The following is a 15,218-nucleotide window of genomic DNA, read 5'->3' as shown; positions in this document are numbered from 1 at the left end:
GACATCAGCACTAATGAAACGACGCCGAAGAGTAGGCGAGTAACATCGGTATCCTTTCTGAGTACGAGAATACCCAAGAAAAACACATTTAATGGATCTAGGATCAAGTTTGTCACTCCATGGACCTAAGATATGAACATAGCACACACAACCAAAGATCTTAGAAGGTAGATGAAACAAAGGTGCATCAGGAGAGAGCACAGTATAAGGGATCTGACCGCTTAGAACAGTGGAAGGCATACGATTAATTAGGTGACAGGCAGTGAGAATAGCATCACTCCAATATGATTTAGGAACATGCATATGAAACTTTAAGGCACGAGTGACCTCTAACAAATGACGCATTTTGCGTTCAGCAACACCATTTTGTTGTGGAGTATGGGGGCATGAAGATTGGTGAATTATACCATGATCATCAAAAAATTGAGACAACGATGTATGAAAATATTCACGAGCATTATCAGACCGAAAAATACGAAGCGAAGCATTAAACTGAGTCTTTATTTCCATATAAAATGATTTGAAAATTGAGTACAATTCAGACCGTTCTTTCATAAGATAAAGATAGGTGACTCTAGAATAATCATCAACAAAAATGACAAAATATCTAAATCCCAACAATGAGGGAGTGTTTATTGGACCCCAAATATCAGAATAAACTAAATGAAAAGGACTACTAACACGACTCTCACGCCTAGGGGCAAAAGGCACCCTATGGTGTTTACTCAACTGACATGCTTCACATTGTAAAGACTCAATTTGACGACACGACGGAACTAATGACTTCAAATTCTTGAGAGATGGATGACCAAGGCGACAATGATGCTGAAGAGGCGAGATAGACAAATGAGAAGCCACTAAACGGGAAGAACTACATCGATCCAAGTAATAAAGTCCACCGGCTTCATGCCCTCCACCAATAATCTTCCCCGTCTTGAGATCTTGAAAGATACAATGAGTGGATAAAAAAATGGCAGCACAATTCAAAATTTTAGTAAGCTTACTAATTGACAAAAGGTTAAAAGGAAAATCAGGAATATATAAGACAGAAGAGAAAGAAAGATTAGGACTAAGATTGGCAGTGCCCAAACCATAAACTGTAGTGGCTGAGCCATTTGCCAATGTAACATTGAGAAGACTACTAGATTGCTCAAGGTCAGAGAGTAAACTTGAGGTACCTGTCATATGATTAGTAGCACCTGAGTCAATGACCTAAGGGTCCTGAGTGGCAAGACAACCAATGGAAGTACCTTGTTGAGCCAAAGTAGCAGTAGAATCAGACCCAAAAAAGTTGGAATGCAGAGACAAGAGGCGATTGTACTCTTCCTCAGGAATAGAGACTACTCTAGATGTTGGTGGAAGTGACTGTGAAGGTGGTTCTTGAACTTGAAAACTAGCTTGGTTAGCCAAGGGTTTACCATACAACTCCCAACAAAAGTCTATAGTATGATTCTCACCATGACAATAAGTGCACTTACGAAGACCACGTCCTTTACCATGACCCCCTTGTTCACTCCCATGACCCCCTTGGTCACGACCTCCACGGCCTCGGCCCCCGCGACCTCGACCTCCACGACCACCTCTATTACTCCCCATATAAGTGGTAAAGGCAGATTTATCACCAGAAGGTAATGCATCAGTGTGGGAGGAAGAGAAAGGGTCAATACTTGAATCAGATAATGTGGCCTGTCGAAGGCTACCAAAAACTTCACTCAATGAAGGGAGGTCTGGACTAGCTAAGTTTTGTGATTTTACTAGATTCAAACTTTTAGGCAATCCAGAGAGGAAGCGAGCAACATGCATAGAATCTCGTTGTTTCTTTATAATTTTAACATTAGAGGAGATAGGCTGATAAATATTGAGTTCTTCACATACACCCTTAAACTTGTTATAATAGTCTTCTAAAGACATATCACCCAAACTCAAGGAGAAATAATTTTGATGAAGATCATAAATCCGCTTCAAATTGTTAACACCGGAGTAAAGTTCCTTGGCTTGTTCCCAAACAAGTTTAGCAATTGGTAAGAAAACCAAACTACAACTGATCTTAGACTCCATGCTATTCCACAAACAACTCCTAATTTGTGCATCTTCGGCTCTCCAATCAGCAAATTTAAGGTCTGTAGGTACAGGAGGTTCCTTAATCACGTAATCAAACTTCTTTCTACCAAGAAGAAAGACTTCAACTGCCTGTGCCCACTGAGCATAATTACTACCATTTAGACGAATGGAGGTAATTGATAACATATTAGGAGATAATAAATAATTAGGGGGCTGAGCACTGTCTTTGGACTCCATAATAGCAATCTGAAGAACAAACTAACACTAAAGAAAAAGCGTAACTGAATTAAAAACAGACTCCAACCAACAACCAATGTACTTCAACCAATCAGCCACATCAACAGTAACTCATCTATCAACGAATCAACACCAAACTATTCCAAAAAAAACAAGGCAGCAACAAATCCATACCAACACCAAAAAAAAAAAAAAATTGCCCAATCCACCACTAAACATCAACCTAAGGCTGCTTGAACAGATACGCAGAGAACGTATTGAAGAAGAGAAGAGAATCAGACCATGGTTGAAACCCTCAACTGAAAAAGCTCCGGCGGCGACGCTAGGGTGGAGGAGGGCGAGTAAAACCCTGCCTCTCTCGCGATTAGGCAATATCGATTTGGTGTCGCGAGACCGGAGAGAGGGTCACTGGCGTTGGACATCTCCTTCAGCCACTAAATCGAGATCGTCGGAGCCTTTATTAGGGTTGTCGGAGCTAGCGAGTAGGGATATGGTTGCCGGCAACAACAATATCAGTGGGTGGTGGTCAGAGGGTTAATGGCAGCAGCAACTTGGTGGCTCTGATACCATGTTGTTTACTGTGAAAGTGTTTTAGGGTTTGATAAGTCAACCCTAACACATAAAATATTATTTATATATAAAGTACATGATATTACTGTTTTGCCCCTATTACTCATAATATTCTCAATTTAGGATGCTTAAGGACTGTATCCATATATTGGCCCTGCAATATAGCATCCAATAGTCTTGCATATCCATATTCTGGCACTGCAATATACCATCTAGTTGTAAGGAATCACAATTTTGTTAAGATTTATACTAAGCCCAGCAGAAGTTATCCCAATAAAAACAATTTTTTACTTAAATAATTAAAATGATAATTAATGCCTTTTGCACTAATAGGCAAAATTCAAATTGACTTGCTCTATCATCCTTCATTTCATTGCAATGAAAATAATTCACTAAAAACATAAAAATGAAGAGAACCTATAGATTGTAGCAATTAACATGTAGAGTGCATTTTATGGACTAAATAAAATAAAATATTGAGAAACTAAGGTGGGTCCTTTATTGTAGCATAACTTCAAAGCTTCAAACTACGTACACACATCTTAAAAACAAACAATTTTGCACACACTCACTAACTTATTTGATACACTTCACATGTACCAAAGTGGGGAACAAAAGAAGGAAAGGGATTGGCCCGAGTAATGTGGCATAAAACTGGCATCTTCCATTCTGTACACGCCCATGTCAAACCCTCCACCATTACGGGTACAATTAAAATGGGTTAAATCGTCATCAGTAAAATAGATACAATTAGGTTTGATTCCATTGAGGCTCGATGCAGTCAATGACAATGATGAACTGTTACCCACAAACAATGCTTGATCACCCAAGCTATCAACCTTCACCCATTTGTATTTAAATATACTTCCCTCTTGAGTACATCTTTTTAATTTTTGAACTGTGAACCCAATTGTCACATAAGGGTTATCATTTTTAGCAAGTCCTTCTTCATCAGATTCATCTTTAGAGTCCTCATCCTCAACTGCATTCTCAGAGTCCTCATTCTCAAAATCATCTTCAGAGTCTTCATCACTGGATTCACTTTCACTGTAATCAGAGTCTGAGTCGGAGTCCTCTTCATAAGAAAAGTCATTTAACCTAGAATAAAATTGACCTCCCCGAAAGCGTGTAACAAACAAAAGGTCTCCTGATGATTCAACAATATACTTTTGGATATGAATTTGGATTTTCAAATTGATTTCTTCTGGAGGAGGCGCAACAACTTTAGCCTTGAGCTTTTTGTTATCATCAATGCGACAAACAACAAGTGTACCATCGAAATGTACAGCATAAAACTTACCCTTGTAGAATGCAATGTCAGCATAGCGTTTTCGAGTATTTGTTATATCCACCCAAGCTTTATATCCTGGTCTAGTGAAGGCCAATTGCTGATATTCACCATAGATTACCATGACTACGCAATCACAATCGCATTCACGAGTTGCTGGGTTCCAAGGACTCCTTGACAAAACAACCTTTTTAAGAAACATTCTACGAAGACGTTCAGGCGTGACTTTGAATTCATACTGACAGCGAAAGGTAGCTACGGGTGGAAGACATAATAGGTATTTAGAGAACGGATGCAACAGGTTGATCTGTAAATCGGTTCCTATAGTGAGCAACCATCCAAAAGATGCTCCAAAGCATCGTCTTCCAGCAACCTCAGGCAGCTTGAAATTGTGAACTTTATCATTTCGTAAGTTGAAGAAGTCACGCGTCCTACTTTCTTCGTCATTGATTTTATCACTTTGTTCGCTTTCCTCTGCAAGCATAAGCCAAGGACAACTAGGAGGTAATGGGAGTTTCCCCACTGAATTAAGGAGTGAGTGCCATGACTTGCACACAGCACTGGAGATGATGATATCATCTGAAAATAGTCGACACATTATTTGGAAGAAGACATCACCAGGAAGATCAGCCCACTTTGACATCTCAATAGATTGGTAATCTGGAATTCAGGGAAAAAAAAAAAGTTAAGGATGTCTACAACTGAAAAAGAAATACATTAATCGTTTGCATCTTCAAATATAATTAAAAACCCATCTCCAATTGAAAAAAAATTATTAAGAAAAGTCATTACTTTAATGTTAGTTTCACTAAAGCAAAGTAACCATTAGAACATTCTCCAACAGGGACTTCTCTTAATTATCAAATCATGTCTGTTTCGAGAGAATTTAAACTACAACTGAAAGATTTTATTTTTGCAAGAGAGAAGCTTTGAATTGAGCCACACTTTACAGCTGAACCTTATCATCAAGTTTTTATTTTTACATAGTATTTTTTTTAGGGAAAGATTGAATTTTTGCATACACAAAAAGAGTTCAAAAATAACTATAGACACACACACAGTAGCTGTGTGTGTGTCCATAGTTGTAGAGCCGAAGAGAAATGTTTGTTTTTAGAGAAATGAAACTGACAGAAAAACAATAATACTGAAGAAAAAGAAAAGAATTTAGACATAGCAAAGTGTGGAAAAAGAAAAGAATTGAATTTAGACATACCGGCTCGGCGTTGAAGAAATAGAGAAAGGCTTCCTTCTGTTCATCTATATTTGTTTTGTTAGATCTGCTCTGTAACTCTACTTATAGGTGTCGTTTATCCAAGTTCTACAGTATTTAGGATAAAGTTTTTTAAAATAATAATAATAATAATAATTCCTAATTTGGTTAGAATTTACCATATTTCGTCCATTAATTATCAGCCCAGGTTTTGGGCCTATATTACTATATTTTCAAGCCCGGGCCTTTTTTTTTTTTTTAGATTTTGTTTTATTTTTAAATAAGAAGAAATCTAAGTTTGGTTAATGGAAAATTATTAGGTAATGATTCTCCTCTTATATGTGAGTTTCAGTTTACTCAATAGATAAAATTTTTTATAGTTGTATAAGAAATCTGGGGTTCAATCTCCGCTCACACAAAAAATTAATTGATATTTTAGTTTGATGATAAAAAACTATCATCAGGAGCGGATGCTACAAGTTAAAACTCTCTAAAACTAACTTACATGGAGATTTTCTACGAGAACTAACGAAATTGGCAGGTTTGATCATTCTGAACTTGAATAGAAACCACATCAGTGGCCAGATTCCTGAGAGTATTTCGAATTTGCAGCAACTTTCATCTCTTGATCTCTCAAGCAATAATCTTTTTGGTCCATCCTCCAAGTATGTTAGCTTTAGACTCTTTGGGGTTTCTTAATTTGTCAAACAATAACTTCTTTGGCGCCATCCCTTACACTGTTCATATGACAACATTTCAAGCATCATCTTATGCTGGGAACCCAGAGCTTTGTGGAGGTCCACTGGCTAAAAACTGTTCAGGTGAAGTATGAAGCAGAGAAAACTAATGAGAATGATAGTGGTAATGAAATCATCATCACACAAAAGTAGAAATGAGAAGGTACAACATTAGTAAACCAAAAGCATCTCATCCTAGTTATGAGATTCAACTTTTTTTCTTACTTCGTTTTTTTTAATTGTCACTTTGCTCCATCAAATGCACGACACCAAAATCAAACAGTTGGTTTTGGCTATGCCATTAGATTAAGTAAAAATTGTTCATTCTGGTAAGTCATTGACTGCTTCTCTAAGCCTCATTCACAGCTCCTCCATCTATGGATCTCACCCTCAGTCCCTCAATGCCAGGTAAAGGCTTTTTTTTAAATTAAAAAAATAAAAATTAAAGTGAATCTTCTACTAATAAGATTGCATTTTTTTCATATGCGAACTTCTATGGATAAGTGGCCATGAATTGAATGATATTGTAATAATTTAGTTTTGTCACAATAATACAATATACCTTTTCCAACATGATTCTATATTATAGAATTAAATAAAAAAGCACATGATCATGAACCTGAAATGGAGGTACCCAACAAAGTAAAAAATTTTGTTTGGTGCACTTGCAGAGAAGCGCTTCCAACAAAAGCCAATCTGGGCAGATGAAGAATCACCACAGATGCACTGTGTGAGAAGTGTAATGTGCATACTGAAGACTGTTCACATGCTTTATTTTTTTGTCCAGATGTGCAGGGAGTTTGGGCCTCGGATCGACAATGGCAATGGCTTCTAGCGATGCAACGAAGGACGGCTCTGGAAATCTTTAAGCATGCTTTGGAAGAGGATAAGGACCCTTCTCTGCTGGCTTTCACGGGATGGGCCTTATGGAATTGAAGAAATCAAATCCGGTTCAATGAAGCAGCTTGTCCACTGAACCAGGTCCTGCAAGTCTCAAAGGAACGAAAATTGGAATTTCAACTCCTCCACGCAGTCACACCAAAGCTGCAGGCTTGCAGCACAGGAAGCATACCAGGTGGAAGCCTCCAGACTTTGACAGTTTTAAGGTGAACTATGATGGTGCAACTTTTAATGAACAAGGCAAAGCTGGCATTGTTGTTGTTATCCGCAACTCGGAAGGAGCGGTGATGGCTTCCCTTTCACAGCAAGTACCCCTGCCAGCCACAGTCGCCCAAGTTGAAGCTCTGGCAGCGAGAAGAGCCATTGAGTTTGCATTAGAGGTCGGCATCACTCAAGCCATCATTAAAGGAGACTCAGACATCATCTTCAAGGACCTCACTAGTCCAGGACTCTCTCTTGCTTTACATGGGTATCTGATTCATGATGTAAAACAGTTAGCAAATGCTTTTACAAACATTAGTTTCGTCGCCCAGGGAATACTGTAGCCCATGGTTTGGCTAGGCGGGCAATTACAATGCCCAATTTAACCATTTGGATAGAAGATGTAGCACCAAACATTCTTCAGTTTGTGCAGGCTGATTTAACAGCCTTGATTAATTAAAGTTGAAGCCTTCTTTCTCAACAAAAAAGAAAAAAAAAAAGAAATAATGAGAGAAAGGGGGGGGGGGGGGGGGGTGTTGGGGGGATGGCCTAGGCTCACATTCAGTTTAGAAGAAACATAAAAATATCCTCTTCTTGTGGCCTAAAAAAAAAAAAAAAACTATAATAATATCGCACAATATTTTGATAGAAAAAAAAGAGCTCGTCATTTATGCTTTTCACAATCAGAATGTATGTAACACGATATATTAAACAATAAGAACAAGAATATAGTAACTTTTAAAGTTTTGCACAGAACACTTTGTGCATGTATGCCGGAACAACCATGTTTGGTTAATTTCTAAGAAATTAATTAAGCTAAGGGAAAGAAAAGAATTTTACTGATAACAAACTTACCGGTGTAAGAGGACCTTGCTGGAGGCAGAACTTGGGTTGTTGAAGATTGAGAGAAGGGCTTCATTTTTTGTGTTCTCAATTTGAATTGCTTAAGGACAGTATTTACATAGTGGCACTGTCATATACCGTCCAGTTGTCTTCTGTCTGGTAGGAGAAGGATTCCTAACTTTTTGAAGATGATACATACTAAGCCCAGCATAAAGTATCCCAATCATTTTTTTATTTGAATAATTAAAATGATAATTAATGCCTTTTGCATCAATAGACAGAATCCAAATTGACTAGCCCTGTTGTCCAACATATCAATGCAATGAGAATAATTCATTAAAAATATAAAAGTGAAAAGAACCTATAGATTGTAGAAATTAACATGAAGAGTGCATTTCAATAAATAGAAAAATAAAAGATTGATAAACTACGGCATGCCCTTCACTGTAACATAACTATGCTCTTCACTGTAACATAACTTCTAAACTTCAAACTACAGAAACACAAACATATCTTACGACAAAAAGTTTTGCACACATTCACTAGTTTATTTGATACGCTTCATATGTACCAAAGTGGGGTACAAAAGAAGGAAAGGGATTGACCGGAGTAATGGGACTTAATTTCGGCATCTTCCATGCTAAACACGCCCATGTCAGAACCTCCACCATTACGGGTACAATTAAAAACACGTAAATCATCATCTGTAAAATAGATACAATTAGGTTTGATTCCATTAAGGCTCGATGCAGTCAATGACAATGATGAATTGTCACCCAAAAACAATGCTTGATCACCCAAGCTATCAACCTTCACCCATTTGTATTTGAATTTACTTCCCCCTTGATGACATCTTTCTAATTTTTGAACTATGAACCCAATTGTCACATAGGGGTTAGCTTCATTGTAGCGTTCTTCTTCAGATTCATCCATAGGGTCCTCATCTTCAACATCATCCTCATTCTCAACATCATCCTCAAAGTCCTCATTCTCAATATCATCCTCATCACTGGATTCATTTTGTCCAGAGTCGGAGTCAGAGTCAGAATCATAGCTCCGGTCATAGTAATCATTATGCTCAGAATATATATGACCTCCTCGATAGCGTGTAACCAACAAAAGGCCTCCCGATGATTCAACAATATACTTTTGGACATTCCATTTGAAACTCATAGTGATTCCTTCTAGAGGAGGGGCAATAGCTTTAGCCCTAGGCTTTTTGTTATCATCAATGCGACAAACAACAAGTGCACCATCATAATCTACGGCATAAAATTTACCCTTGTAGAATGCAATGTCAGCATACCGTTTTCTTCGAGAACTTTTTATATCCATCCAAGCTTTATTTCCTGGTCTAGTGAAGGCCAATTGCCGATATTCACCATAGATTACCATAATTACACAATCACAATCACATTCTTGAGTTGCTGGGTTCCAAGGACTCCTTGACAAAACAACCTTTTTAAGAAACATTCCAATAATATCTTTCGGCTCGAGATCAGAATCATACTGCCAGCTAAAGGTAGGTTGGGGTGGAAGACATAATAGGTGTTTAGACATCGGATGCAAGAGGTTGATCTGTAAATCGGTTCCTATAGTGAGCAACCATCCAAAAGATGTTCCAAAGCATCTTCTTCCAGCAACCTCAGGAAGCTCGAAATTGTGAACTTTAGCATTTCGTAAGTTGAAGAAGCCACGAGTCCGAGTCCTACTTTCTTCGTTATTGCTTTTTTCACTTTGTTCATTTTCCTCTGCAAGCATAAGCCAAGGGCAACTTGGAGGTAATGGGAGTTTCCCCACTGAATTAAGGAGTGAGTGCCATGACTTGCACACAGCACTGGAGATGATGATATCATCAGAAAATAGTCGACACATTATTTGGAAGAAGACATCACCGGGAAGATCAGCCCACTTTGACATCTCAATAGATTGGTAATCTGGAATACATTAATATAATTAAGATTACGATTAAGGTTTGCATCTTCAAATATAATTAAAAACCCATCTCCAATTGAAAAAAATTATTAAGAAAAGTCATTACTTTAATGTTAGTTTCAATAAAGTAAAGTAACCATTAGAACATTCTCCAACAGGGACTACTCTTAATTATCAAATCAAAACACTTGTACATAACACTAGTAAAATGCAATATTTAGCATCAAGTTTTTATTTTTACATGGTATTTTTTTAGGGAAAGATTGAATTTTTGCATACACAATGTTCTGCAAAAAACAAAAACAAAAAATTGCAAACATGGTTTTTGTGAAAAACCAGAAAGAGTTCAAAAATTGGACAGTAGCTGTGTGTGTGTCTATAGTTGTAGAACCGAAGTGACATATTTGTTTTTAGAGAAATTAAAGTAACAGAAAAACAATAATACTGAAGAAAAAGAAAAGAATTTAGACATGGCAAAGTGTGGAAAAAGAAAAGAATTGAATTTAGACACATACCGGGTCGGCGTTGAAGAAATAGAGAAAGGCTTCCTTCGGTTCTTCTATATTTGTTTTGTTAGATCTGCTCTGTAACTATACTTACAGGTCGTTTGTCCAAGTTCTACTAGTATTAGGATAAACTTTTTTAAAATAATAATAATAATAATTCCTAATTTGGTTAGAATTTACCATATTCCGTCCACTAATTATCAGCCCAGGTTTTGGGCCTATATTACTATATTTTCAAGCCCGGGCCCTTTTCTTTTTTTTTTTTTTTTTAAAAAAAAAAAGAGGAAATCTAGGTCTGGTTAATGGAAAATTATTAAATATTGTTGAACACCGAGAAATAGTGTTTTCTCTTCTCCTCTTATATTCATAGTGGACCTATCATGAATATAATAAATGGACCTTATTATGAATATGAGAGAAGTGGATACTATTTTTCATACTCTAAAAGTACTATTTTACAAAATTTTTTATAAAGAATTGAAAAAACTATAAAAAAATTAGTCTCTTTTTTTTTTTCTTTTTTTTTTTTTTTTTTTTTTTTTTTTTTTTTTTCATAAAAAGATTCTAAAATGATTTATTAATGCATACGAAACTTTTACTTTTGATTACTTCATGAAGCATAATAGTGATATTCAGGGTTTGATTCTCTTTATGAGCCTGCCCAACCCAACCAAAGGATTATTTAAAGAATTTGAAGTTTAATATTTTAATTTTAAAACTATGAGGTTTATAGTTCAAATCAAATGTGCATGGGAGTTGGATGGACAAAAAGAGCCCATCCCACATCAATGTAGCTTGGTTTGGATGGGTAGGGGTGTGTGTGGTAGAACCTTGACTATATATCTAACGATCAAGTTCTTGAGGATCTTCATTATCTTCAATGGTAACAAGGAAATTCTAGTTCTTTGTAACTATGACCATAATTTGATCGACAAGCAATAAAAATCTATTTCTTGCTTTGAGGGTTGGAACTTAGGATTCTTTGCAAAAAAAAACCATAATTTCTATATATTGAGAGTGGGAGAAAAATTGATGAAGTCTAGCAATAAAATTTGTTGTAGCCTAAGGTCAATTCCACTCAATATCGTTTTATTCAATGTCAATTTTGACAAATTTATGGTTGGACTATTTTTTTTTTTTTATATCTTTCATGTTTGCAAAATTTCCATAAGATCAAAAATTAATTGAAATGTCATCAATCAGATGTTTAAATTTCAAGTTTTGTAGTGAAAAATTATAAATAAAAAATAAGTTTATAGATCAAATGATATACAAAATCTAATTAGCACAAAATTTTACATGCGTGTGTAAAACATTTAAAAAAAAAACATGCAATTCAACAATTAGATTTTCAAATTATGTAACAAAGTTAAATTTTTAGTAGGAATTGTAACCTAATACTACAACTAAGTTTGCAATCAAACTTTGTCTAAGAGAAATTATCTTGTTTTTTTAGAGTACCCGACACTATTTTTATTAGGTATAATTGCTTTTAAAATATTTCAATTATTCTATCAAACTTATCCGATTACTTTTATTGTTTTTATTCAAGAAATCTCAAGAATGAATTATTCTATGCAATATTTCCTACACCAGGTCCTATTAGGTAGCAAGTCTTAACCGAATTCATCATTACTATTGTGACACTACCACATAATTTTTACAATTAAAACTTAGTTACCTCTAGAATTTTACTTTTAATCATATTCAACTTAAACCTATAATTTTGTGTTAGAACCCCTTTCTCTCTCTCCTGTGTATGTGTGTTTGTTTCTAAAAAAAAAAAAAAACTTAAACATATAACTAATGCTTTTGTAAGACTTAAGAAGCCTTGATTTGCACTGCAAACTCTTGGCGTAATAGTCACTCATAAGTTCAAGTTCTTATGAGGTGTATGGGGGACTAGATTTAAGTCTCTAAATAGGAGTTTCACGCATATGTTTATACTTATATTAGGTTAGAATATGATTTTTATCTCATTAAAAAAAAAAAAAAAATCCAGTTGCCTAAGATATGAAGAAAACAATAACTTGCAAGTAAATCTCACGTAATTTGAAAGTTCTTTATAACACAATTACGTGACATAAAAATAAACTGAAGAAGGGATTTTTTTATTTAAAATTCAGTAAAATTTGATTTGACATTTTATCATTAAAATCGCAATGGCAGTTTTCTTTTCAATGGGGGTTATTAAGAAACTTAAATTAATAAAAAATTAATAAAAAAGAAACTTGAATATATTGCGTTATCGACCAAAAACACACACACACACACCCAAATATATGAAATTTTAAAATATCTTTCTCTGAGTTTTTATATTTTTAAATTATTACAAGATAGTTCATTATTATTTTCTTAAGTTTGTATGACATTTTTTATGCAGTTGTTATTATCTATTTTTCATTGATTTTATAAAAATATTTTAAACTTTTCTTAAAACTAAATGTCAAAACTCAAACCACAAAAACTGTATTAAATTGAAATTTGTATAAAATTTGAACTAGTGGTTGATACAATTTAATTTTGAGTTTTAAGTTATTATCTTTTTTATTCTCTTTGATTAAATATTATCCTACTGCATTATACATATAGTATATAATAATATAATATTATTATATTACATAGAATGACTTGGATAATTTGATGTTTATTGTTATATATTTTATTTTTACCCTTTTTTCTTCTTATCTTATTTTATTCAACATTTAAATTCAATCACACCCTCTATACTATTAAATTATGCAGTACAAATCAAGAAAATGGCTAAACATAAACTTGCCTTCCTTTACCATACATTGGGGGAATCAAAATATTTGTGTAATAAAGGGTCATATAATTTATAATTTAGATAACACTCTTTGAATGTGTTTAGGCTTATAGATTGAGCAATTTGTAGACTTAAAAGGCTATTGAGAATGGACTTTTTGAATCAAGACTAAAAAAAATATAGACTACTATATTTCATTTAGATAAAAACTTTTATCATAGATACATTAAATTTTTTTTTTTTTTTTGCCACAAATTTAAATCACACAGACTTAATAATTTTATATTATGTGTTAGCATCATCTCTGCTTCTTCTTCTTCTAAAAAATTATTATGTATCATTTTTAAAGGATGTCAACAATATTGATCTTATGGAAAAAGTTGCAAAAAATATTGAGAAAAATATGTTTTATATTACAATCTACTAAAATGCTTTTTAAATACTTAAACCATTCTATTTTTCATATCACTGACGTGTTTTACGACTACCATATGTGTTAACTTAAGTCTTAATATTCTTGAGTTGTTTTGGCAAAAAGAAAAAAAGAAAACTAAAAAAAATAAAAAAATTGTTACAAAAGAGGAGTTCATATAAAGTTTTTTGCAAAATGAAATATCTATTTTGTGAGGCCACCAAACTTGATAATTTGCAAATGATGGAACCACTTGCAACAATATTTGTATGGTTATATAGTTCCAGTTAGAGCAATCTTCAAAAAACACATATCTACCGGTGGTTAAACGTTCATCTTGAGTATTTTTAACTTTTCATATAATTTTACCTTTACATATTCACCTATTTTTATTTAGATTTAAAAAAAATTAATTTAGATATTTATAAGTAAACAATGAAATAATGATTCATGAATAATAAAAATAAAATCTATACATATTTAATTTGTGCGGTTGTAACTTTACACATAATTTTGCATTTATATATTCATCTACTTTAATTTAGATGTTTATAACTTAAGAATGAAATCTATAAACAATGTAATTAAAACAATTATATTTCTACAATTCAAAAGGTCACCATTTCTTTTTTCTTTTTTTAAAGGCCTTTTACATTTCCTTGGAATTTTTTTTAAAACTTTCACATACCACTAACCTAACCACTTCATACATTAAAAAAAGGCTTATTATTACTTCCATTAAGATATTATGGATATCTTAATTGATTGAGACCAAACTAGAGAAATGCCTTTCATATTTCCTTGAAAATTCAGAAAAAAAAAAAAAAAAAAAACCTTTGACATCCCACTAACATAACTATATCTATAACTATTTAAGTCATCTATGATATTTATTTCTTATTGATAACTACAAAATTTACAACTAGTGAGGGAACATACAAAGTAATAAAGAATAAATGAAGGAAAAAAAAAATGAAATCAAACGTGAATTAATAACTATTATTTGCAAAATAAAAACTGGTTAGAGGAGTAAGAAATAAAATAGAGATGACTATACAGATTATAGAGGACATTGAAAATTTTATAGTACAATAAAGTTAACTGTGGGGTCTAACAGTTTATGGGTCCGGCCCACGCGCTTATGGGAAGCCCACCGGTCCTAAACTGAAGGAGGCCAGGGCCCAAACTCGAAACTAGGAAACATAAAAAGTGGCCCGAAGACACAGCCGAGGACGGTTTCATCCTCAACAGGTCCAAAACCTCAGGGATAGGAATGGAACACGAGTAAGCTAGAAAGATCAGAAAATATCCTGGGGAAGTTGTCTTTAATACCCTTCCCTGACATGACACTGCCCCTAACAGAGCCGGGATCTTAGGCTTTATGGATCATCTCCAGCAATTTTGGGATTAGACTGATGGGACAGATATCTGTCCTGGAAAGATCGACCCTACACGTGGACGAAGGACAACGAACGTAGGCTAGTATAAAAGAGAATGTTATGTGACCAAAAGGAGGGGCTCTCCATCTGGCTTCTTGAGAAAGAATTGATG

The 15,218-nt window shown here is 34.3% G+C and overlaps 2 protein-coding genes across 2 annotated transcripts; both read right to left on the bottom strand.

The window, feature by feature from the left end:
- Positions 1–3,458: 3,458 nt before the first annotated feature.
- Positions 3,459–4,799, bottom strand: LOC126722682 (putative F-box protein At5g55150). Its single transcript, XM_050425838.1, has one exon. The coding sequence runs from the start codon at positions 4,797–4,799 to the stop codon at positions 3,459–3,461; it is 1,341 nt and encodes a 446-aa protein (XP_050281795.1).
- A 3,642-nt stretch (positions 4,800–8,441) lies between these two features.
- Positions 8,442–9,978, bottom strand: LOC126723848 (F-box protein At2g17690-like). Its single transcript, XM_050427768.1, has one exon. It carries the CDS (start codon positions 9,965–9,967, stop codon positions 8,609–8,611), a length of 1,359 nt encoding a protein of 452 aa, XP_050283725.1. The 5' UTR covers positions 9,968–9,978; the 3' UTR covers positions 8,442–8,608.
- Positions 9,979–15,218: the final 5,240 nt, after the last annotated feature.

The sequence above is a fragment of the Quercus robur genome, chromosome 4 (genome assembly GCF_932294415.1).
Source record: "Quercus robur chromosome 4, dhQueRobu3.1, whole genome shotgun sequence".
Classification (NCBI taxonomy): Eukaryota; Viridiplantae; Streptophyta; class Magnoliopsida; order Fagales; family Fagaceae; genus Quercus; species Quercus robur.
Note: the sequence above shows the minus strand (reverse complement) of the source record. Positions and strands in the feature narration are given on the sequence as shown.

Bases quoted from the DNA above. Each gene is read 5' to 3' on its own strand.
- LOC126722682 (XM_050425838.1), bottom strand. From the start codon at position 4,799: ATGTCAAAGTGGGCTGATCTTCCTGGTGATGTCTTCTTCCAAATAATG.
- LOC126723848 (XM_050427768.1), bottom strand. From the start codon at position 9,967: ATGTCAAAGTGGGCTGATCTTCCCGGTGATGTCTTCTTCCAAATAATG.